We start from the raw sequence: 22,914 nt of genomic DNA on the forward strand, positions 1-22,914 counted from the left end.
GGAGGGTAGATTTAGACAAGATCTAAGGAAGACATTTTTCACAATGAGGGTGGTGAGACAGTGGAACAGGTTGCCCAAAGAAGTTGTGGATGCCCCATCCCTGGAAGTCTTCAAGGCCAGGTGGGATGGGACTTTGGGCAACCTGATCCAGTGGAAGGTGTCCCTGCTTATTGCGGGAGGTCAAACTAGGTGATCTTTAAAGGTCCCTTCCAGCTCAAAGCATTCTATGATAAGAGTAGATTTGGTGTCACAGAACCATGAACTGTTGCATGAACTTTGGAGTTCAGTGTTCTGTGGCTTGCTAAGGAATGTGGAAGTGGGCCAGAAGTTTTCTTGATTTTTTTATTTTAAGTTTTTTTTTAGGCATTGTTAAGAACATTATTTGTGTTCCACAATACGAGAGTGAAGTGTGTAAATACTGACACCTCTATTTCACTCTTGGTGGACATCTTTAAAATGTAGCTGTCTTGTGCATTACCTGAAGGATTGCTCTTCATATTTTTTCTCTGACTGGCTACATATGCTTGGAAATCTCACCAAAAATCTATGCCATCTCTTTTCATGGATGCATTGTGAAGCTCACAGAAATATGTATTAAGTTTAGTTAAAATTCAAATTTAAAACCACTGCATTCACAAACTGTTATAATAAGATATAAGCACTGTTCGCTTCAGAACTGTTCTTGCTGTCCTGGTATAGATGAACACATTCTTCAGCACCTTCTTCGGAAGGTGATTTTTGTGCTTGGAATTGATGTTCCAAGTTCTTGAGCACCCAGGTAGTAAAGGTATTGAACTTTCTTTGTCTTGCTCAAACCTTTAATCAGTATAAAGAGCAATTGTATAGGAATTGAATACCATCTGTTTCTATTTCTGTATGTTGCCGAGTTTCGGCAAAGAGGACCAGTATCAGCGAATGGGTATTCCTTGGTGTTTGTGCATCAAGAGAAACTTATAATATTAAGCTGTAAAATAGGCAGGCTTCACTGCATGTGTTCCACAAAGATATATTTGTCCAACATGCTAGTGGAACAGTACCACATCGTGATTTTCCTGTATTGTATTTCATGTTTCGGTTTGTGTTACTCCAAATGTGAGGGTAATTGTTATTTTTAGGAATTATTGGACCATATAATCATAGTTCTTGTCAAAGAATAGCTCATATATAATCATAGTTTTTCTCAAAGAATAGCTCATGAGGCTATCTTGATATCCCAGGGAACTTCAGGTTGTTCTTGCAGAAAATACTACAGCGATCCTGACTTGAGAGGGGCATTTTTATTTTCTGTGTACTGTTAAAGAAATTTGATGGAATTTAGATTTGACTAATCAGAGGTAAGTTTGTGATCCTCTTACCTGTTTTAGGTTATATGTCTCCACACCCATCTCCACTAGGAGCACCAGAGCATGTGTCCAGTCCGATGTCCGGAGGAGGTCCAACTCCACCCCAGATGACTCCCAGCCAGCCAGGACCCATTATACCAGGAGACCCACAAGTTATGAATCAACCTAACAGAGGTCCTTCCCCTTTCAGCCCTGTACAGCTGCATCAGTTGCGGGCTCAGATTCTAGCATACAAAATGTTAGCTAGAGGTCAGCCTTTACCAGAAAACCTCCAGCTTGCTGTTCAGGGCAAGAGGACCCTGCCTGGCATTCAACAGCAGCAGCCTCCTAGTGCCTTCAACAGACAGTCTGGTAAGTGAATCTAGGCCTTATGTCATTGTGCAGGTAATTTGTGGAAGTTCAACCTGTGGAAAATTAAGAAACAGGTGCTGTGCAGGGCTATAATTTGGGACTGTATTCTGGCTATTATTAATAGAAAATTGTAAAAAACAGGTGATTTCACTGTGCAGTACTATGTCCATCCTAATTAGGCTTGACATGTTTTGCATGTTGATCATACTTTACTGATTGCAATTTTATTGTTTTTCTTAGACTGAATTTTCAGTCTCCTGTCACTACGCAGAAAAGTAGATAAAAAAAATCTGGAGCAAGTTCACTGATTATTTAGGTTATTGAAAGTAAAACAAACCATGACTAGTATGCTGTCAAGTGAAAAAGATAAAGAAAAGAAAAAAATTTTAAAAAAAGAAGAAGAAAAAAGTAAAACACATTAAATACCCTGCACCTTTTAGTTTCTAAATACTTCTATTACTGAGTTTGCATTAGAAATTGAGGTTTAAAAATATACTATTTTCTTTTTAGTAATGATTTTAATAATCTCGCTGGTCGCTTGATTTTGGTGGATATGGCTTTTTTTCACAATAAAATCTACTTAAGTCCATATTTAATGAAGACAAATAGTACTTGCCTGAATAGACTAGCATGCCAGAAAGCAGAATGATTCTTGAATATTTGGAAATGCTTTGTATCTTAGTAAGCTCCTTTCCTCTGTCAAATTGCAGGTATTGGGTTACATACAATGAGCGGTGCTGCAACTGGACCAGGGCCTGCTCCAGGGATGCCTGGACATACAGCTGCCATTACCCCCAAAACTTGGACTGAAGGTATAGCAGAGTATAATGCTAATTTTATGTTGTGTACAGAGTTATGTTTAAACAGTATGGGTAGAGTTTGGGGAAAAGATGCAAGGGGGCGGGGGAGTAAAAGTAAAAAGGCATGCAGAAAAATAGTGTAACCCTTACTGTGCCTAGGACTTAAGGAGAGTCTAATCATTTATTCATCCATGCTAAATTTCTAAATCTTTTCATCCAAATCTAAATGCCATCAATAACTTGACCACGTGAAATTACTGCAATTGTTAGGCAGACTGAACATGAAGCACCTTTTTACAATCAGAATGAAATATGTAAGCTGCCTGAGGGACAACCATAAAATCTACTTAAAAAATTATGTTCTGAGCACACTTAATTGCAGCAAACTTGTCTTTCAACTATAGTCTTTGCTACTGTAAATAAAAGTTTTCAAACCATGGTGGAATTAGGCTGCCTTTTTTTTTAATTGGGCTACTTTGAAAATTCAGTGTAGTCTTTGAGATCAGATGAACAGTGTAACTATTTTTCCCTCATGGGATAATCAGGTTTTGAACCAGGTCATTCAGATTTGAGTTTACAGGCTGATTTTGTTCTTTGAAAGTAGAGTGGAAGAAGTATTGTATTGAAAAAAATTAGAAATCCCTAGTGATATATATTGTTTGAAGTTTTGGGTTTTTTTAAGAAAGATTTAAAAATAAGTACTATATTGCAGACTTGTCAATAACACAGGCTTCTCATATGGTAGAAATGTTACACTATGTTGTTGCTTCTGGGTAAATCTGGGGATAGTGATGACTCTGTGATAGTTGATGTCATAAAAAATTCTCTGTCATTAGTCAGCTACTTAGGGCAACATAAAAAGAAAGTGAAATACTAGTATGTAATCAGAGGTAGAATTGCTTTTCTTGGAACACTCTCAACGAATACTTAATATTTGAGTAGGATAATAAAGAGGGGGGGAAAAGTGTTTCTTGAGAGGTGGGTACGTATGAGTTTACCAGGCACAGTGCCTCCTAGCTCAAATGCTGCTACTAAGAAATGCTGGCAGGTATACAGAATTGCTAGATGGATATTTTTACCTAAATAATCCAGTACATCACAATATGCCTGTTCTGTTTAAGTGTAAGCTGCTTACTGTTTGTCTTTTTTCATTGCTGTTTTTTTTAATAAGAAAAAAATTTGTCTGTCCTTGCTGTATCTGTTTGGAGGTTTTATTTGATGTATTTTTAAACATTGTGCTTATTTCTTTAAATTTATTTTTCATTCATTACGCAGTTGTTCGTGGTAGTGTTTGTTTTACAGTTCAATTTGCATGATTCCCTGAAAACTGAGATTACACAGAGGCTTTTGGTAGGCTTGCTTTCTTTCCTTATTTTTTATAAGCTGAAATGCAGTGTTGCTAAATACAGAATCCACAGCTTGTGCTCAAGTTCCTTTTCTGGAGTTTGATGCAGATGACAAGTGGTGATCTCTGAAGAAATCTTTTTGTCTAGATTTCAGGATGTTGGATTTGAATTAAGGTTGATTACAAAATTGCAGGTGTACTTTGTAGTAGGTTTTTTCCTAGCACTAAATTACTATGATTCCTCAGACAATTAAGTGACATCTTTATTGTTGCAATGTCTGTTGTCAGTGACAATTTTTGAACATCTGAATGCATGGGTGATTTGTCATAATGGCATACTGAAATCTATGACCTTTAATGTCTATAAGTGGCAGGTACTATTTTCATGTTAAGATGATTAGAATGCTGTAAAATAAAACAGTAATTGAATTGCTGGTATTTGAAGTACTTAAATACCTCTATATAAAATTAATAAGAGATTATAACAAAACGAAGGCTATTTATATATGACAGGTACAAGTACAGTTGTAGAAATTTTAATATGTCTGTCTAGTTCTGATAGAGTTCTAAAAGCAGACCTACATGTGCTTGTTATCAGGTTGTGATTATAGATGCCTTCTAAGTGGTGCAAGGATGGTGAACAAGAGGCAGAATTAGTTCCTATACTTGCACAAAATCAGTTCTACAGTTGTTTTACTTCTTCTAACACTAGAATTAAAAGTCAGCAGGAATAGGAAAAGAAATAGCATTCATCATAGTTTCAGGTGTTTTGTTTTTCCTTGGACTGCAACTCCTGCAATGAATGGTATACTTGCATTTTAGTATGTTTTTTAAAATACGGAGCGTAGTCTATCTCAGTGTGCTTTTTCATGTGATTTTTAATGTTTACCTTAGCTTCACTTTCTGTCTTCAGAAACCATCTTGATTTTCTTCCTGTGTTCCATGTTTCATGTTATGAATAAGTACTTTTTATGATTCAGGTCAAGCCCCAGATATGAGTGTCTCCAATGCGCAGCAAAAGCTTCCCGCGCCACCCCCTAGTGGGAGGCCTTCTCCTGCTCCACCTGCTGCCCAGCCTGCTGCCGCCATGCCTGGGCCTTCTGTACCACAGCCAGCACCTGGACAGCCTTCACCCATAGTTCAGCTGCAGCAAAAGCAGAATCGCATCAGCCCCATCCAGAAGCCTCAAGGACTGGATCCTGTTGAAATACTCCAAGAACGTGAATATAGGTAAAAGCAAATAACAAGATTCAAATGCAAATGCAAGTTGTTGTTTTTCACTTTCTCAACTGAAACTCCTTGCAGTCAGCTACTGTAGTGATAATAGTATAAACTGAGTTTCCGGAGAGAGAGTGTGTCAAAGAGAAGTACAGAAATGTCAAACCAAACAATGATGTAATTCTACCCCAAGTTATGAACTAGTAAAGCATACTGGCAGTATCATTGCAAACCAGGTAAGTTTAAAACAGGCTCAAGGACTCTGCTCGGTTAGTGTATTTGTTGGATGCTGTAAACACTGAAAGTTAGGAAATCAAGATCCTTGTAGTGTACAGAGAAAGCATTCAGTGCAGAAAGTTTTCAAAATTATAAACAAAAGGGAAGGTAGAAGAGAACAATGGAGGTCAAAAGGCTGATGAGTTAGTGGCCACAGCAAAACCAAATTTTATTAGTGATGATGGGGTTGGCTGGACTAGCAGAGTAGAGAGAATATGAAGGACGTCACAGGCAAGATTAAAAAAAAAAAGGTTACCAAGAAGCATGATTTTTAAAAGTTTCCTCCTGAGTGCCGTAACGAGATGGTTAATTATATTCATTATGAAGTATAGCTTATGACACTTCTTGTGGAGTTAGAAAGAGACTTCTTCCCTCTTCCTATCAACAAGGCTATTAAACAGTTGACCTTGAGAATCTGCCAGGCAGAAGGATCTTCATCTCTACCTAAAACATGTTGTGATCATTATCAGTCAGAGGAAATAAACTGCACTTAGTGTATTTGCTTGGACTGATGGTGCATCTTCCGGTTACTGTAACAATGAATTTGTAGGGGAAGCTAGCCAAAAGGGATGATGATCTCACTGAAGACTTGTTTAATGACTTTGGCTTTCACAGAACCTTAGAATCGTTTAGGTTGGAAGAGACCTTTAAGATCATCAAGCTGGACCTTTAACCTAGCACTGCCAAGTCCACCACTAAACCATGTCCTTAGGCACCACATCTACGTGTCTTTTTAAATACCTCTAGGAATGGTGACTCAGTCATTTCCCTGGGCTGCCTGTTCCAGTGTTTGACAAGCCTTTTGGTGACGAAATTTTTTCCTAATACCCAATCTAAACCTCCCCTGGCACAACTTGAGGCTGTTTCCTCTTGTTCTATCACTTGTTACTTGTGAGAAGAGATCAACACTCACCTCACCACAACCTCCTTTCAGGTAGCTGTAAACACTGATAAGGTCTCCCCTCAGCCTCCTTTTCTCCAAGCTAAACAACCCCAGTTCCCTTAAGAGCTGCTCCTCTTAAGACTTGTGCTCAAACCCCTCACCAGCTTCATTGTCCTTCTTTGGACACGCTTCAGCAGCTCAATGTCCCTCCTGTAGTGAGGGGCCCAAAACTGAACACAGTATGCGAGGTGTGGCCTCACCAGTGCCGAGTACAGGGGCATGATCAACTCCCTACTCCTGCTGGCCACACTATTTCTGACACAGGCCAGGACGCTGTTGGCCTTCTTGGCCACCTGGGCACACTACTGGCTTATATTCATCTGGTTGTCAGCCAGCACCCCCAGGTCCTTTTCTGCTGGGCAGCTCTCCAGCCACTCTTTCCCAAGCCTGTAGTGTTGCTTGGGGTTGTTGTGACTCAAGTGGAGGAGCTGGCACTTAGTCTTGTTGCATCTCATATGGTTGGCCTCAGCCCTTTGATCCAGCCTATTCTGATCCCTCTGTAAAGTCTTCCTACCCTCAAGCGGATCAACACTCCCGCCCAATCTGGTGTCATCTGCAAACTTACTGAGGGAGCACTCGATCCCCTCATCCAGATCATTGATAAAGATATTAAACATGACCAGCCCCAGTACTGAGCCCTGGAAACACCACTTGTGACCAGCCACCAACTGGATTTAACTCCATCCACCACAACTCTTTGGGCCCAGCCATTCAGCCAGTTTTTTTACCCAGAAAAGAGTCCGCCTGTGTAAGCCACGATCAGCCAGTTTCTCCAGGGGAATGCTGTGGGAAGCAGTGTCAAAGGCTTTATTAAAGTCCAGGTAGACAACATCACACCCTTTCCTACATCCAGTAGGCGGGTCATCTTGTCATCTTGGGAGATCAGGTTGGTCAAGCAGGACCTGCCTTTCATAAACCCATGCTGACTGGGCCTGATCATCTGGTTGTCCTGTATGTGCAGTGTGATGACACTCAGGATGATCTACTGCATAACCTTCCCGAGGACCTAAGTCAGACTGACAGGCCTGGAGTTCCCCAGAAGGGGAAACACTATGAAGTATTTTAGGTTGTGGTGCCACATCCAGAATCCCAGAAAAGCTCTTACTTTTTGCATAAGATAATGCTTAAGTAATTTATTGGCATTGTTGTGGTCATTCTGTCAGTCTTACCCTTTTCACCTTGCTTTTTTACCTATGACTGAATGGCCATAGCTTTGAGCATGAGCAATCACCATTTTCTAACATCTTTTTCAGGAAGCCTGTAGAACACAGCATTCCAGGGTTTCACAGTTGCTCTGAGTGAAGAATTGTAGCAGTAACCTGAGCCAAGAATCATGTGGCCGGTATAATGCAACCTTTTCTGCATCAGTTAACCTCAAATTGTTACTCCTCCTGCCTTTCCAGCCCTGCTCCATTGCACTGTTTGTGCCAAACTGCTTTGTTTTGGTATGCATAAATGGAGGGCAGTGAGGAGTGGCAGAAAATAGCAGTGTTGCATTTACTGACGTGGAGAACCAGTTGCAGATACAGCATATCCATTAAGTTCTAAATACCCTGGTCGTCTTGGCAGAGTAAGCGAGGTGGAAGTTTGATGGGGGTTCTGTAGCAGAAGGGTGTTCTTATTTTTTATGGTAGCACATAGATAATGATCCAAACTTCTTTAATGTTGAACACTGCTGGAATTGGTTTTGGTTTTGCTTTGTGTACCAGAATACTTAGAACTTCTGGAATTCTTTTCATTATTTAAAACTGTATGAGTAACATCAGACAAAAGCTTTGAAAACAGCAGTTTAACAGCTTTTGTGCTTTGGGCAGTGTTAGACTTAGCTTTAGTATAGGCAAGTTTAATACAGTAACATGATGTACTCACACTTTCTTCATAAAAATGGAGTAGAAAAAAAGCCAATATAAACAATTGTATCCTGAGACAGTGAAGTTAGTGAAAGCTTTATGAAACAATTGTCTCTTGAGATCTCTCAGTACATTTTTAATGAAGGGGCATTATACTTTGAAATACTTAGAAAACTGTTTGAATTGCTCGTTTTCATCAGAAGGCAGAATTATCACATAGGTATTTTAGGAATTCATATTTCAAACATGTAGATAAACCCAAAGGTAAAATTTTGGTATATTGCCGTATTGTGAGAAAGTATGAGCTTTGAATCTGGTTAACTTAGGAATTCTTGAAAATTACAGATTAGGTTTACTCAGTGATTGTACTGGTTTTGGCTGGGATAGAGTTACATTTCTTCATGGTGGTTTGTATGGGGCTGTGATGAAAATAGTGGTGTTTTAGTTGCTGCTGAGCAGTGCTTAGAAAGTGTCAAGGCTTTTTCTGTTCCTCACACCATCCCACCAGCGAGTAGGCTGGGAGTACATGAAAAGTTGAGAGGAGACATAGCTGAGACAGCTGACCCCAACTGACCAAAGGGATATTCCATACCATAGCACGTCGTCATGCACAGCAGTAAAACTGGGGGGGAGGTTGGCGTGGGCCTGCTGCTCAGGGACTGGCTGGGCATTGGTCAGTTGCTGATGAGCAATTGTTTTCATTTGCATTGCTTGTCTTGAGTTTTGTTTTCCTCTCTCTGTATTTTTTTCTCCCTTTTCCTTATAATTTAAAAAAATATTTCTTTTTAATTATTAAACTGTTTTTATCTCAGCCCATGAGCTTGTTTCTCCCTTTCCCCTTCCAATTACTCCCCCTATCCCACCAGGGGCAGGGGTGGCAGTGAGCGAGTGGCTGTGTGGTTGTTAGTTGCTGGCCGGGGTTAAATCACAACAGTGACCTTGAACATTGTGGTTTTGGACTAAAGGTGCGAAGTGTGCTGCTTGGGGAGATAATTTAGTGCTAATTCATCAGCTACATGACAAAAAGTGAGATGTTTGTCTGTTTCTCTTGTATACAAACATCTCAAGTGCATAACAGCAGACTTTTTGGGGAGAATACCTGCTACTGCATAAACAGTTCCAATACTTAGTGGATCATGTACATAATCTATGTATTAAAGCATGTCTTACACACAGAACAATATTGCAAACGTGAAATACTTTGGGTTTTGCTGTTACAAAATTATATCTATTTTTTTTTTTCAGTGATAGCAATTCTTTTTTCCTTTCCTTGTTAGTAGGAAGCTACGTGGTTTGTTTCATCAAACAATTCATCAAATAGGCACTTAGAAGTACAGTATAGCATTCCTATTCATTAACCATGTGTTAAATAGACGAGTACAGATGGAGAAGCAGTAATGCACCTATTAATATATGGCAGGATCTGAAAAAGCTTTAAATTTAATGAAAAATCAGCAGATTGCTTTTTCTCTGAAAAGCCTTGATCTGATTATAAAAAAAGGCTCCAGCTTATATTAACAAAGAGAAAGAAAATGGAGAGTTAATGTCACTGTCAAAGTCACATGGTTGTGCTCAGAAGCTGTTTGCAGCATATGTTGATTTGAGATGAGATTATATGATAATTGTTGTTAATCTCTGTGTGACTAAAGGTGGATAAAAAGAAACGTATATATTTAAAATTCTTATTAATATAAGAAGTTTAAGTTATTCATATGTGGAGAGCTGTTAAACTTGTTGTGTTTCTTGAAATGTGGCCAGAATGGAAAATTCATACCATGCTTTTATAAAACTCGCCGTAACACTTTCTTCAAAATAAAGTGTTGCTTTCTAATCTTACTGAATAGATCTCTTAAAGCTAATAATGTGTGTAATTTAAAGTTGTTCTATTATGTGGAAGGACTTTTTTCCACCTTCTCATTGCTAATTAAAAAGACTCACACTTGCTAGTGTCCTGTAGATTGTCTGTGGTTTCTTTCTGTTATCTGCAAAGTCTCTTATGTATCTTCATGGCTTACTGCATGCATCTATGCCAGACAGGTTTGAATGTGCAAGCACAACCTCTGCTGTTGACCTCAGTTAATAAGGAAGAGGTGTGAATCACTTGTTTTGCAGAGGTGTGTAGATGCACTAGCCACTTCCTGCATGGATGAAGATAAATTGCTGAACTGCAAAGATTAATAAAATAAATCACTTAAACAATGAGATTATATCCTTCAAGTGCTTGTGAAAAGCATCTGTGAAACTTTTTTCTTTGGGTTTGTTCACCTAATAGCTGTTAGTATTTTTCCATGAAGATAGCAATAGTCCAGCCAACTGTAGTCTTTCTTTTTAAAGACTAGAAGGTGGCTGTGGTAGGACACACCTCAAGTAATTGTTGCATTCACTTGAGTTGGGACGTCTGTCATAAAAATCTTTCGAAAATCCTACTGACTACTCAACAAAGTATTAGTACTATTACTACTACTGTCAATGCCCTAGGCAATATAATTGGTACTTAAAAGTGCTTACTTATATGTAACCTATCTGGTTGCCGTTTTTCGTTACAGTTCCATATGCATACTGTAGATTTTCTTTAGTATTTAAACTTTTTTTGACCAGGGCTTTATTTTAATAGAGGATAGACTTGATTTTCAGTGAGGGTTTTTTGAGGTAGTATCTGTACTGACTTAGAAATACTGTTTGGGTTTTTTTTCCCCTGTTTCTTCCCTCTGGCTGGATTATAAGAGGAGGGTGATCACCACAAAACTGTAGAAGTGTCATTGTTTGTAGCTCAGTGCAGACTTCTGTTTTTGCAGTCATTTCAACATATGGAGGAAAAAAATTGGAGGAAAAGTTATGCTGGCAATACTAACCTGCCTTATAATTCAATGATAAAATTTCATCTGCATTTATTCCTGATCAGCCTTTTTATAAACCTGAGTTGAGGAAAACAAACAAGATGATTAGCAGTGTGTATATGGGGGTGGACTGCTTAGTGTGATGAAAGGACATAATAAATACACTGTATAAGCTTGAATTATGTTTAGTCATATCTCAAGAAAGTTGTATATTTGGATTTCTATTAATAATTTATACAATAGAAATAGAAACCCCTGCCCAGCTTTGGCTCAAATTTCTACTGTGTAAACTTTTACGTCAGCAGGCACTTTAGCCTATTTTATACCTAGAGTTAAAGTAACAAGCCAGTTCTGGCAGAACTAGTAAGTGAATGTTTCCCTTCATGTTTGTTTGCACAGGGACTCATCCATTTAGTTACCTAAAACCATAAGGTATGTTGGGAGTAACCTAGATTAACTTTTTGTACCCATCCTCTTGTATAGTACAGGAGCATTCAGTGGTCACAGAAGAAAAATTGAAAACATGTTCAGTATTCAGCTGCCTTACTAAGTTCACAGCTCAAAAAAAGAAGTTTGGAAAGGTTATGACTCCACCCCTAAAGTTTTATTTAAATCTGTGAAACTGGGGTTTAGCTATAACTGTTATGTAGGTTATGGTTTCAGGAGAAGCATTGCAGCTATTTGGGGAGTGAAATAGAGTAATAAATCATAGTTGTGGCGCATGATTATATCCATGTGTGAATAAGCAACAGGCAGAGCACCCATCAGTGATTTAGAACAGTGTTCTCTTTGTACATCTTACCTGTTTTTTTGTATGGATATACCATAGTACATCCAGTCTCCAAGAAAACTTCTTAATTCTCAAGATTTTGCATCCTTAAGTACACTAAAAACTCTTCTTAATATCTGGAATGCCCAGTGACAGGTGAAGTTGTACAAAATGTGGACTTCTTTTAGTGTAGTACCTACACTTGAAAGAACAAAATACGCCAATGTCATTTTCAGAATGAATAATTTTCCTGCAGGAATCATGAACTTTTGTGGGCCTGGACAGTATCCGTAGCTTCCAGTGGAACTTTCTTTTATTAGGAACTATCCCTTCTTGATTTATTTTTCAGTCTGTATGAAAAACTTAACTAACTTAAGTATTCTTAAAATTTTTCTTCTTTTGAGGATACTAAGTTAGTCTTCTGCAGTAATGCAGCTTTATTTCCTTCTTGTTGTTCCAGGAACTTAAGAAGTCTTTTGGTTATATAAAAAAATGCATAGTTTTAGGAAGGAGTACTGTTACAGAAAAGATACTGTCTGCAACTGTACAAGTGATTCCAGTTGCTTTTCAGATTATACAAGTCATGATGCATGCAGTTACTGTGAGATACTAGCATTTTTATTTGTTCTGGCTCCATATATCAGGTGCAGCCATTTTGCCAGACGTGTGGTCTGCTTTCCAGCTGTGAGGCTGATGTGCCGAGTGTATGAGAGTTTATATCACTGTGCTAATACTATGGAGTGACGAGGGGGCAAAAGGGCAGGGGAAGAATAATCACTGTATGTGAAGAAGCCCTAGAGAAAGTGTTTTCTTTCACCAGTCACGGCAGTTACAATGTCCTCATTGCTGGAAAACAGCAGCAGACACCTTTTCCTAATGTGATCTGATGTTCTGTACTTTGTGAAAGTTAAAAAAAAAAAAAAGGAAATTTTGTGGGTCCTGTGTAGTACAGGCAGATGAGATACTTTATTGTTCCTGGGCCTTTCAATTTTTGATTTTGGGAGAGAGAGGACTCTCTGGTTTTGGGAGTGTGTGTTTGATTTTGGTTGGGTTTTATTTGTTGGTTGTTCTCTTGGTTTTTTTCCTAAAGCATGTGGGAAATGGAGGGCACTGTTTCAGTTTGAACTCAGCTGCAACTTTTGGATAACTTAAAATTTTGGGATCTGCTATTCTAGTGCCTTGGCAAAATTCTCATTTCAAAGAAGTACTTACGTGTAAATAAAAACACAAAGAGTATGTAACTGTTAGCTCTGTGATCTTGGTTTTCAATGTAAAAAGAAAAAAATGAGTTCTGTCTGGCTTGTCCATTATTCTCTCTTTCTCTCTCTCTTGAATTTGCAAATTAATGCAAAAGGAACTTGTAAAGGAAGAGTGAAATAGAATCTGATTTACAGTGTAACAGCTATGTAAGTGTGAATACTTTACTAATGAACTTTTAATTTGTCAATAAAATAAGCAAGTAGCATTCCAGATATTAAGGAAAGTTCTGTCTGTGTTATCACTGACTACACTGTGCATAAAAAAATACCCATCAAAGAAGTTTAAAAACAGAATCCTGTATAGTATGAGTAAAATAAAATTCCCAAATTTCTTTTCATGCATATACTTTTAGTCAAAATTGAAAAAAGGGCCAAGGAGTATTTTCATTATTTGACAATTTGTTTTCAAAGTGGAAAAGGGTACCTAATGTCATCTCTGCAAAAACCTGTTAGTTCAGAAACAATTAGTAAAAGAAAAAATGCTGTGTAGTTACTGCATAATTTTGACAACCATTTACAGATTTCTCCTGGTGTCTTACCCAATTTTCTATTTAATTAGGCTTCAGGCTCGAATTGCTCACAGAATCCAGGAACTGGAGAACTTGCCTGGTTCTCTGCCCCCTGATCTGCGAACCAAAGCTACAGTGGAGTTGAAGGCACTTAGGTTACTGAATTTCCAGCGCCAGGTAATGCCTTTTGCTTCAGGAGAATTCTCATAGAGGTCACAGCCAAACGTGTTCATGTGGCAAAGAGTAAACTGGGAAGAGATTTTGCAGCTGCAGTGAGCCTGAGCAGATCTTGTATAAAAGCAAACTTGACCAATAATCAAGTCACAGAAATGTTTAGCTTAGATTTTGTTTTGTTAATAAAAATGTACAAGCGTTTTTTCACTTCCTGCTTTATTTTCCAGTCTAAAGTGCAACCATAGAACTGTGTCTTTCGTAATGAACATATCATTGGCACAAAAGCAAAACAGGAGCTGGACAGGCTGCAAGCTGATTTTTTTCAACACAAATCCCAATAGATGGTTCTTTCTAGACATACGTCATATTTGTCATGGGTCCCCTTGTTTTAGGAAGAGTTGTATGTTGGTCTTGCATGTGGTATATCTCTGTGATCTGTTTTCAGCATTTCCACTACAGCACACAGACTTGAAAATTAAGCGTAACAAGATCATACGTAAGATAAAAGTTGGATGTTGAATGCATGTATCAGCAAATGAATTTCAGAAAAGGAATTGCACTGCCAGACTCTTACGGGCCTCTTGCTGTTGGCTTTTTCAGCTAGTTTGGAAGAACAAAGATGCAATTTGGCAGGTCAAGCAAAAGTACTTCCTGACAGAAGCTTTGGCAGTAGTTGCATCATCATGATGTCCAAATTGTCCTTCCCTCTACCTTTGGCACTTCTTTCTAATAAAGTTTTGTCAGAGGTCAGATGAAAAGCAGCAGGCTCTCCCTGCTGTACTGCTGGAACTGTGGCAATGCTGCTCCAAGCCCTTAACATTTACCTCTCCCTGCTGTTACTTGTGCAGCTGGCAATGAAACAAGTTGTCAGCTGTGTTCAGGTCCAGCTCTAGAAAGTATGCTATGTGTGGTGTTCATTCGTGTTTTACTTCATGGTGTAACATCTTGGCTAGCCCCTTTCATTGCAGCAGGGCAGTCATTGCTGTATCTTGCAAAGAAGAAATAAATGATGATCAAGGGTTATTAACACTTTTGGGCATCCTGTGGAGACTTGAGATTTGTTTAGGGAGACAGACATAGCTGCTGCAACTGCATAGGCTGGGACATCTTCTGGACTGTTACTGTTAAATGTGCCATACCAGTGTTAAAGTTGTTCCTCCATGTATTAAAAATTATTTTTTTAAAGTTTTTTTTTTTCCCCCACTGGTAGCTAAGACAAGAGGTAGTAGCCTGCATGCGTCGTGACACAACGCTGGAGACGGCACTGAACTCCAAAGCCTACAAACGAAGCAAACGCCAGACTTTGAGGGAGGCCCGTATGACAGAAAAGCTTGAGAAACAGCAGAAGATAGAACAAGAGAGGAAGCGTAGGCAGAAGCATCAGGTATTTTAACTTGTTCGCTGTTTGCCCTGTGACAGAAAGGCACATTGCTTTGCTCTGAGGATCTTCTCTATTACATATTTTATTTACCTTTGAAGTTTCTAAGATGAAAAAACATCAAAATTTTGTGATAAGCAATTGGAAAATGGTAAGATTAGAACTTTTGTTTTCCTGATTGCAAATCCTGTGTTTTCCAAGTGTCTACACTTAACTTGTTTCTCCTTCTAGGAGTACCTGAATAGCATATTGCAGCATGCTAAAGATTTTAAAGAGTACCACCGGTCAGTTGCTGGGAAAATTCAGAAACTTTCTAAAGCTGTGGCAACTTGGCATGCCAACACTGAGCGTGAGCAGAAAAAAGAAACTGAGAGAATCGAGAAAGAAAGAATGAGGAGACTAATGGTAAGGAGTAGAGGAAGTAATATGGTTATTCTAGCTAAAATTACATACTGTATCCTTCCAATATTTCATATACAGTCTCAGCCACACTCATGTATTTCCTTTGCAGAATAAAGCCTCTGTAGTACAGAAAGTATAAACCTAAAACTGCTGCAGTTTGATTACGTGTATTTCTGATGATGGCAGTAAGTGGGACACTGCTCACTTTAACTTATAGCTACTTCTTTTTTTAAGGTTCTGGTAAGAATAATTGTTTTTTCTACCAGCATGAAAACTTAGGACAGCCACTTCTGTATTGCATCACTTGATCTCATTAACTTAATATACTAACACTGTTATACAATTGCAGGGGTATTGGCCCATTATATAAATACCGGACTATGTTTTATTTCTAGGTTTCTAGTTTCGAAGAGTCGATGTGAAGTAATGCCATGAACAAATTAATCATAACTTTTACATTAAGCTGATTTCACATGTGAAAATACATAACTAACAGCAGTAATGCATGTATCTTGAGAATTAATAGCCATTAATGCTCCAGGACCATACTCCTTCTTGCTGTTTCATAGTTTCCCCTTCCTTGCAACTGCACAATATCAGTTGTGGCATTCTGAGGACACAGTAGAATGGATTGGTGTATAACCATGTCTTTTCAGAACGCTATGGAACCAGTCAGTAGTTGCCTACATTTCAGGAGTTAAAATAATTCTGGAATTTAAAGTGTAGACAGATTAATGACTGTGTACAAGTATGTTAGCAACTGGGGTTGGAAAAATTTCTTCAAGACATTGGTTACCTCTTTTTCAACGCTTTATTAACACTTTACCAACATAAAATTGAATGGGAATTGACATGCTTACTTTGAAACATGCTGGTAGAAACCAGTGAGCACCTAATACGGGTGCAGATGTAAAGCAAAACTCTAGTCCGTGTCCAGAATCTGTTCCCACCATGAATGAGGACCAAACAGTTCGGTTCTAAAAATCATAAAGCAAAATGTAGAAATAATTAAATATAAAAATTCTAAAAACTTAGAAGTAAAAGTCCATGTAAAATGTAAATGAAGGACTTGCATAAGAGAATAACAAATGTTTAGGCCCTAGAACATTTATTAAAATTATATAGTAATCAGCATTATAGAGCTTTTTTATAATTAGAGATAATTGCCAGCGGTCTATCTAACAAGCTTGTAAAAATGTTAATTATTAGAGAAAAAAGAGCTGATTAAAAAAGCTATCTTGATATTTTTAGAAATATTTTTGTACATCATGAGGTTGAGCTTATGTCAGTCTAACATGTAGTAAGATAAATAATAAAGATGTCCACTGCCGAAAAATATGAAGTAGATTTGAATGTCCAGAAGTAGCACAGGATATCAATGCTTCCATAATATCAGTGCTTTGTCCTAAGACTCTGTCATCAGGGCTGTGGTTAAGCTCTTACCATAGATACAGCACTTCATAGGCATTTTCAGTTTGGGGTGATACACTCAGAGCCTCTACTGCTCAATTAAATCCATCTGCAAAAGCAAACTGTGTTATGTTAGTTGGGGTATTTTGCCTTTTTAGTTTTAGTGCAGTTGTGATAAATTTTGAATTTGCAGGTACGTACTAGGAGTTTTTACGAACATCTGTCAGTTTCGTGGTGTGGTCTAGGAAAATGTGCTGAGTGTAAAACTCATACCTATTCAGGAATGTTGAATATATTCCACATATTGTCCTTCATTGGTAGCGATTAGAAATGGTGATTGTGTCACAGCTCATTAAAACTAGTATATATTACAAGCAGGAATGGGCATTGGCATGATTTTAAAAGATACTGTCAAGACAAGCTTTAATGTCTAAAGGAGGTACCTTGACTAGATTACAATGACTGTGTATTGAGTAATAATAATGATGATGATAATAATAGCAATAACAACAATAATAATAAATTCTAAAAACTTAGGTTCTTAGTGTTGTGGTTGTGGTGGCTTGAACATTACAAGTGAATTTTACAAGCAATTTTACAAACTCAGTTTGAACACTATAGCTGCTTGTGACAACTTTCTGCAGTTCTGGTGTGTCTCCAAAAAGGCAGGAGGTTTTTTTATATCTCCCAGAGTTCTGTCTTTTAAAGTAATTGTCTTCAAAATATTTCTTAGTCGTGTTTGGTTTTTATAAAGCATTGTATACTTCCTTTATTTGTTGTTTCAGCCAAAATTGACAAAGGCGTCTCTGCAGCTTTCCTTGTATTTTTCTGACATGCTCAAATGCTGTATTGTATCTTCACAGCACATGAAAATCATATTTCCTGGTTTGTCTTACCCCTAACAACACACTTACGCAGTGGCATAAGGATGCAGAAGTTGCCAGAATGACTCAGAGATATGGCTTATCTGGTGAATCCTGTCTGTGATAGTGACCTGTGTCAAAGATGAAGTAACACCAGAGTAGAAAGATGAGAGATAATCTACCCAAAAGAAAATTTTCTTCTAACACCTAAAAGAAAAAAGATTTTATTCATACTGGAAAAAGGACTAAATGCAAGTTTGCATGCAACTCCCATGTTCTTCCTCTGGGTATGGGCTACCTGCACTTCATGTCCTTGAAAAATCATCTCTATAGGAGACATACAAAGCCTCTCTTTTTCAGGACGTTGTAATCTGTTTGATGTGGTGTTAAGTGATTCCTCCCTACTTACCTGTCATAACTGCTGTAGATTTTCCAGTCATTAGTCCATGAGAGTAGGAGATACTTAGAAGCATAGAGTCCCTGAATCCCAGAGTCACTCAGGCTGACAGGGACCTCTCTAGTCCAGCCACCTTCTCAAAGCAGTGTCAACATTGAGTTCAAAGCAGACTGCTCAAGGCTTTTTTCAGTCATGTCTTGAAAACCTCTGAGGTCAGAAACAGCACAACTTCTCTGCTTGTTTAGGTCCTTCTGAAGTGCAGGCCAGCCCTCGAGCATATTGACTGGTATCCCCCAGTTTCATGTCATCTGCAAACTTGACTAGAATGCCCTCCATCCCTTCCTCTAGGTCACTGATAGAGATGTTAAACACAACATGCCCCAGGATGGGCCCCTGTGGTATCCCTCTTCTTACTGTCTCCAGATAAAGTATGACCCTCCATGACCCTGTGGAGGAGGACTTGGGTGTATTGGTGGATGAAAAGCTGGACATGAGCTGGCAATGTGCACTTGTGGCCCTGAAAGCCAACTGGCATCAAAAGCAGCGTGGCCAGCAGGTTGAAGGAAGGGATTCTCCCCCTTTACTCTGCTCTGGTGAGACCCCACCTAGAGTATTGTGTCCAGCTTTGGGGCCCCTAACATAAGAACAACATAGACCTGTTGGAGCAGCTCCAGAGGCGGGCCAAGAAGATGATCAGGAGGCTGCAGCACCTTCCCTGTGAGGATAGGCTGAGAGAGTTGGGGTTGTTTATCCTGGAGAAGGGAAGGCTCCAGCAGCCTTCCAGTACTTAAAGGGGTGCCTACAGGAAATATGGGGAGAGACCCTATCAGAGAGTGTAGTGATAGGATGAGGGGTAACAGTTTTAAACTGAAGGAGGGTAGATTTAGATTACGTATTAGGAAGAAATTCTTTACTGTGGGGGTGGTGAGACAGTGGAGCAGATTGCCCAAAGAAGTTGTGGATGCCCCATCCCTGAAAGCATTCAAGGGCAGGTTGGATGAGGCTTTGAGCAAACTGATCTAGTGGAAGCTGTCCCTGCTATGGCAGGGTGGTTGGAACTAGATGATCTTCAAGATCCCTTCCAACCCAAACCATTCTGTGATTCTGTGACCCATTAACACAAACGTATGCTGCTCTGGACCTGATCATTCAACGAGTTTTTTTCCTATCTAGCTGTCCCTCTATGCAGATCATAATTTTTGACACAGGAGTTGGTTGGTGTTTCTTTGGAAGCATTTCTGTCATGGCTTATGTCTATTTCATATTGCTAGGCTGAAGATGAAGAAGGCTACCGTAAGCTGATTGATCAAAAGAAAGATAGACGTCTGGCCTACCTATTGCAACAGACAGATGAGTATGTGGCTAACTTGACTAACCTGGTATGGGAACATAAACAGGCACAAGCAGCCAAAGAGAAGAAGAAGAGAAGGAGAAGAAAGAAGGCAAGTAGTTACAGCTGGTATTTTTAGGCCATCTCTTTTACAAATCCAATTTCAATGTTCATAAATGTAGTGATACCCAATCGTCATACACATACCAGAGTATCCAAAATCATCTACTCTGCTAGATTTTTAACACTAAAGGAACTCATCTCTGTCCAGTGAAATACAGAAGAAATTTGCTATCATTAATTGAAAAGAAGGTGATACGGAGGCAGGATTAGAAAATTGTGGGCTGTTAAGATTGATTTGCTGATGAATTTTCTGCAGGCAAGATTGGGCCAGACATGTAGATTAGGATTAACGTACCCAAAAAGGATCCAAATGATCCAAAATACATTGTATGAAAAAGATGGGAAAAGTCTGGTTTTGTAGGTGTTTCATACAGACTAACTTTTTTAGACCTCCATGTTCTGCACTTGGCTCAGTCCAGTCTGTAGGACCATTGGAAACAACTAGAGAAGAAGAACTTGGGTAGGTTTATTATAGTAAGCAGGTATTCTGCCAGTAGTACTGTTCATTGTGCATTCTTAACATTTAATTGAAGCTTTTCAAGATTACCTTTCTTTGTATGAAGTATTTTACCCTGTGAGTGAGACTTGTGGAAACTGAACAGTGCTATTTTCGAAAAAATAATTCTATGTGTGAAATAATCATTAAGTAATGATTTGTTACTTTTGTGACCGCTCAGTACCTTTCATTTCTTGCAGGATGGATAAAAGGATTTTTATAATCCATTTCCATGCCTGCTTTGCTACTAATTACTCATACAAATACAAACATTATATTTACATGCTTTACAAGCCGTGCTTTAAATATGCTAATAAAAAATTTCTAATTTTGGAGATTAATGGCCTAAAAAATGCTCCATGTTTTCTCCTGTTCCTCTCTAAAACCGCTGTACTTTTTGCTGAGAGTATGTTCTTAACATAGGAACAGTCCTCCACCTACAAAGTTAAGATGTAACTTAAACATGGTTCTTGACCTGTGTTACCCCTGACAACAGACCTTATTTAATGTACGGAATTCACAGTAGAGATAATCCTTAATGAGACAGAGCAGTGCATTTACTCCACACACTAATTAAAAATATTAATTTCTTCAACAATCCACATCTGTGATAAGGTTATATTTCTATGTCAGTTTAGCTGAAATATGTATGAGGAACAGGCCATGTCAATAAAGGCATCATTTTTTGTCATTGAAGTAAAAAGGAAATATGCCCCATAAATATTTGGTGTTTATAAATGTCCCAGCCTAAAACCTAAATGAAAATTAGCAGAAAAAAGTCTCAGCTTTGTCTTGATCACCTGCAGCTTTTTGTTTGTAATTAAGTTCTTTCTGCCAAGCTTTTGCTCATCTGTTAAGGAGTGTACACAAATATTACCCTTTGTTTTAATTTCTAATTCTATGAATTCATTGTTGCATGGCTGCAGCACTTACTGAAGTTAGAGTGAACTGTGTCTTTTTCTGAGTCATACACTTCTCATACCTACCCTTTTATGTTTTGTAATCTGTGTATACCACAGTTTAATCTACTGACACCTTTACTTAAATGCTTTATACTTAGAGAGAAATGAGAAAAGACAGTTCTTAGGCTTTTCTCCTAGAAATGGCATTGAGGAAGTAGATAGTGAAGAAATACTTCTCGTCTTTGCCAGGCTCACATTGTATAATATCCATGTGAACCCTATATTCTTACAAGAATAAAATTTCAGATTAGTCCGTTTTTCCTCTGGGATACAGTTTGGGGAATCTTTTGATACATTTTCCCCCTTTCCTTATTTTACTTCCCTGTGTTTGTGTCTTCTGTCTTCAGCCTCCTGTGCAGCTCGTGTCCCACATCTTCACGGCAGTCACGGATTTAAAAAATACACTAGATGAAATTTTCATCTGATAGGCCAGTTTAACTTGCTATGCAACATTTCACCTTTATCTGCAGGAGTTTTTCCTGTCATATAAATGAAGAAAATGTAGCTTTCTACTTCTATAAAATTGATGTTTACTTGTCAAGAATTAAATTGTCAAAGTTAAAGACATCTTTGCATAGCCCAAAATACAAGTCGGAGATATCTGTCATTATTTACCTATATCTCCTTTGTAATATATGTTTCTGCTTTCCAAAATAGTTTTCAACTGTAGGTTGTAAATGGTTCTGCTCTTACAGCATGATCTGATCTTTGCACGGTGAACAGCACTTACGCTTACTGCTTATTTGTGGTGGTGTGTTTGAGTTGTAAGGTTCTTTCCATTGACTTGTAGCCAAGCTGTAACAATCTTCATACATTAGAGAGCAGTCTCATGTGCAAAAGAATGGACCAAGGAAAAAATATCCTCAAGTCAACGTAGCATGTTCCACCAAGGCCAGATATGTGCTGCTGTAACTTATTCTGACCCTCTGCTTGTTGAAACTCTTCATTTCTGGTACAGTTCCTTCCTTTGTCAGCAGACACCCCTGCTCCCCAGGACTGCTGAAGCAAGCAGCCTTCAAGCTCGTACTGATGTTGTTCTTACTGAGCATCAGCTGTTGTTGCATTGAGCAGGACACATTTGTGTAGCCCAGTGAAGTATTTGTAAGCCTCTCCTTCAGGTTATTTTTTGTATATTAAAGAACGTTCTGCTTCATAAATATTTTGAAGGTTTTAGACTAGAATGAAGTTTAGCCAGATTTCCATTTTTGGTAATACTAGTGAAAGGGTAGATAACAAAGATAATTAGGCATGTGTCCTGAAGTATGAAAGCTATGTAACTTTTTTAAAATGTAGAATTGACCCATGCCTGCTGCTGCATGTTTATTTGCAGTTAATGCCTTGGAAAATGGACTTTAGTGGCAAAGACAAAGGCTCAAGGCTTGATCTGAAGCAGATATTGAAGGTCATCTCAATATTCGGAAGTGCAGCTATTCCTTAAGTATACTACTTAAAAAAAACCAAAACAACTGGATTATCTAAATTTATCACACATGTTAATGATGCTTGGAAGTTGTTTATCTATAAAACACAATTTAAGAGATCTATTCTCATTCTTAGTCTGATCTGTTTACATTGGTATCCAAAATAAAACTCTGCTGTAGTACTGCAAAGCCAGCACTGTGGCATGAGCAGTAGCTGTATTCTGTCCTTTCTTTCTCATTGTCAGAATTGTTTAGGAAAATTCCAATTCAGAAGCAAACTATGTCTTCCATTTTCTCATACTATCGTGACATTTTTAAGTAGGGTAAATGAGGACAGGCTTTGAGATAGATCTTGTTCATATCTCGGAGTAGTGCCTGGAGAGAAAAACAATCGAGCTTACTCCAGCTAAGAACTCCAGGGTTCTTTTTGTTTGTAATTTGAGTAGCTGTGGTCTAGA

At 38.4% G+C, this 22,914-nt stretch overlaps 1 protein-coding gene across 2 annotated transcripts in view; it reads left to right on the top strand.

Annotated features, from left to right (window-relative positions):
* SMARCA2 (SWI/SNF related BAF chromatin remodeling complex subunit ATPase 2) overlaps positions 1-22,914 on the top strand; it is a gene marked incomplete at its 5' end in the record, with an annotated part of 119,870 nt that overhangs the window by 20,018 nt on the left and 76,938 nt on the right. Inside the window, 7 exons of one of the 2 annotated variants that reach the window (XM_082013154.1) lie at positions 1,365-1,698; positions 2,427-2,506; positions 4,820-5,069; positions 13,551-13,677; positions 14,885-15,058; positions 15,284-15,457; positions 19,396-19,566. In XM_082013154.1, the coding sequence (XP_081869280.1) occupies positions 1,365-1,698; positions 2,427-2,506; positions 4,820-5,069; positions 13,551-13,677; positions 14,885-15,058; positions 15,284-15,457; positions 19,396-19,566 (1,310 nt within the window). Of the gene's footprint in view, positions 1-1,364; positions 1,699-2,404; positions 2,507-4,819; positions 5,070-13,550; positions 13,678-14,884; positions 15,059-15,283; positions 15,458-19,395; positions 19,567-22,914 lie in introns of both variants that reach the window. The other variant, XM_082013153.1, reaches the window with a different exon arrangement.

Source organism: Phaethon aethereus (assembly GCF_964289735.1).
Source record: "Phaethon aethereus genome assembly, chromosome: Z".
In the NCBI taxonomy this organism is placed as follows: domain Eukaryota; kingdom Metazoa; phylum Chordata; class Aves; order Phaethontiformes; family Phaethontidae; genus Phaethon; species Phaethon aethereus.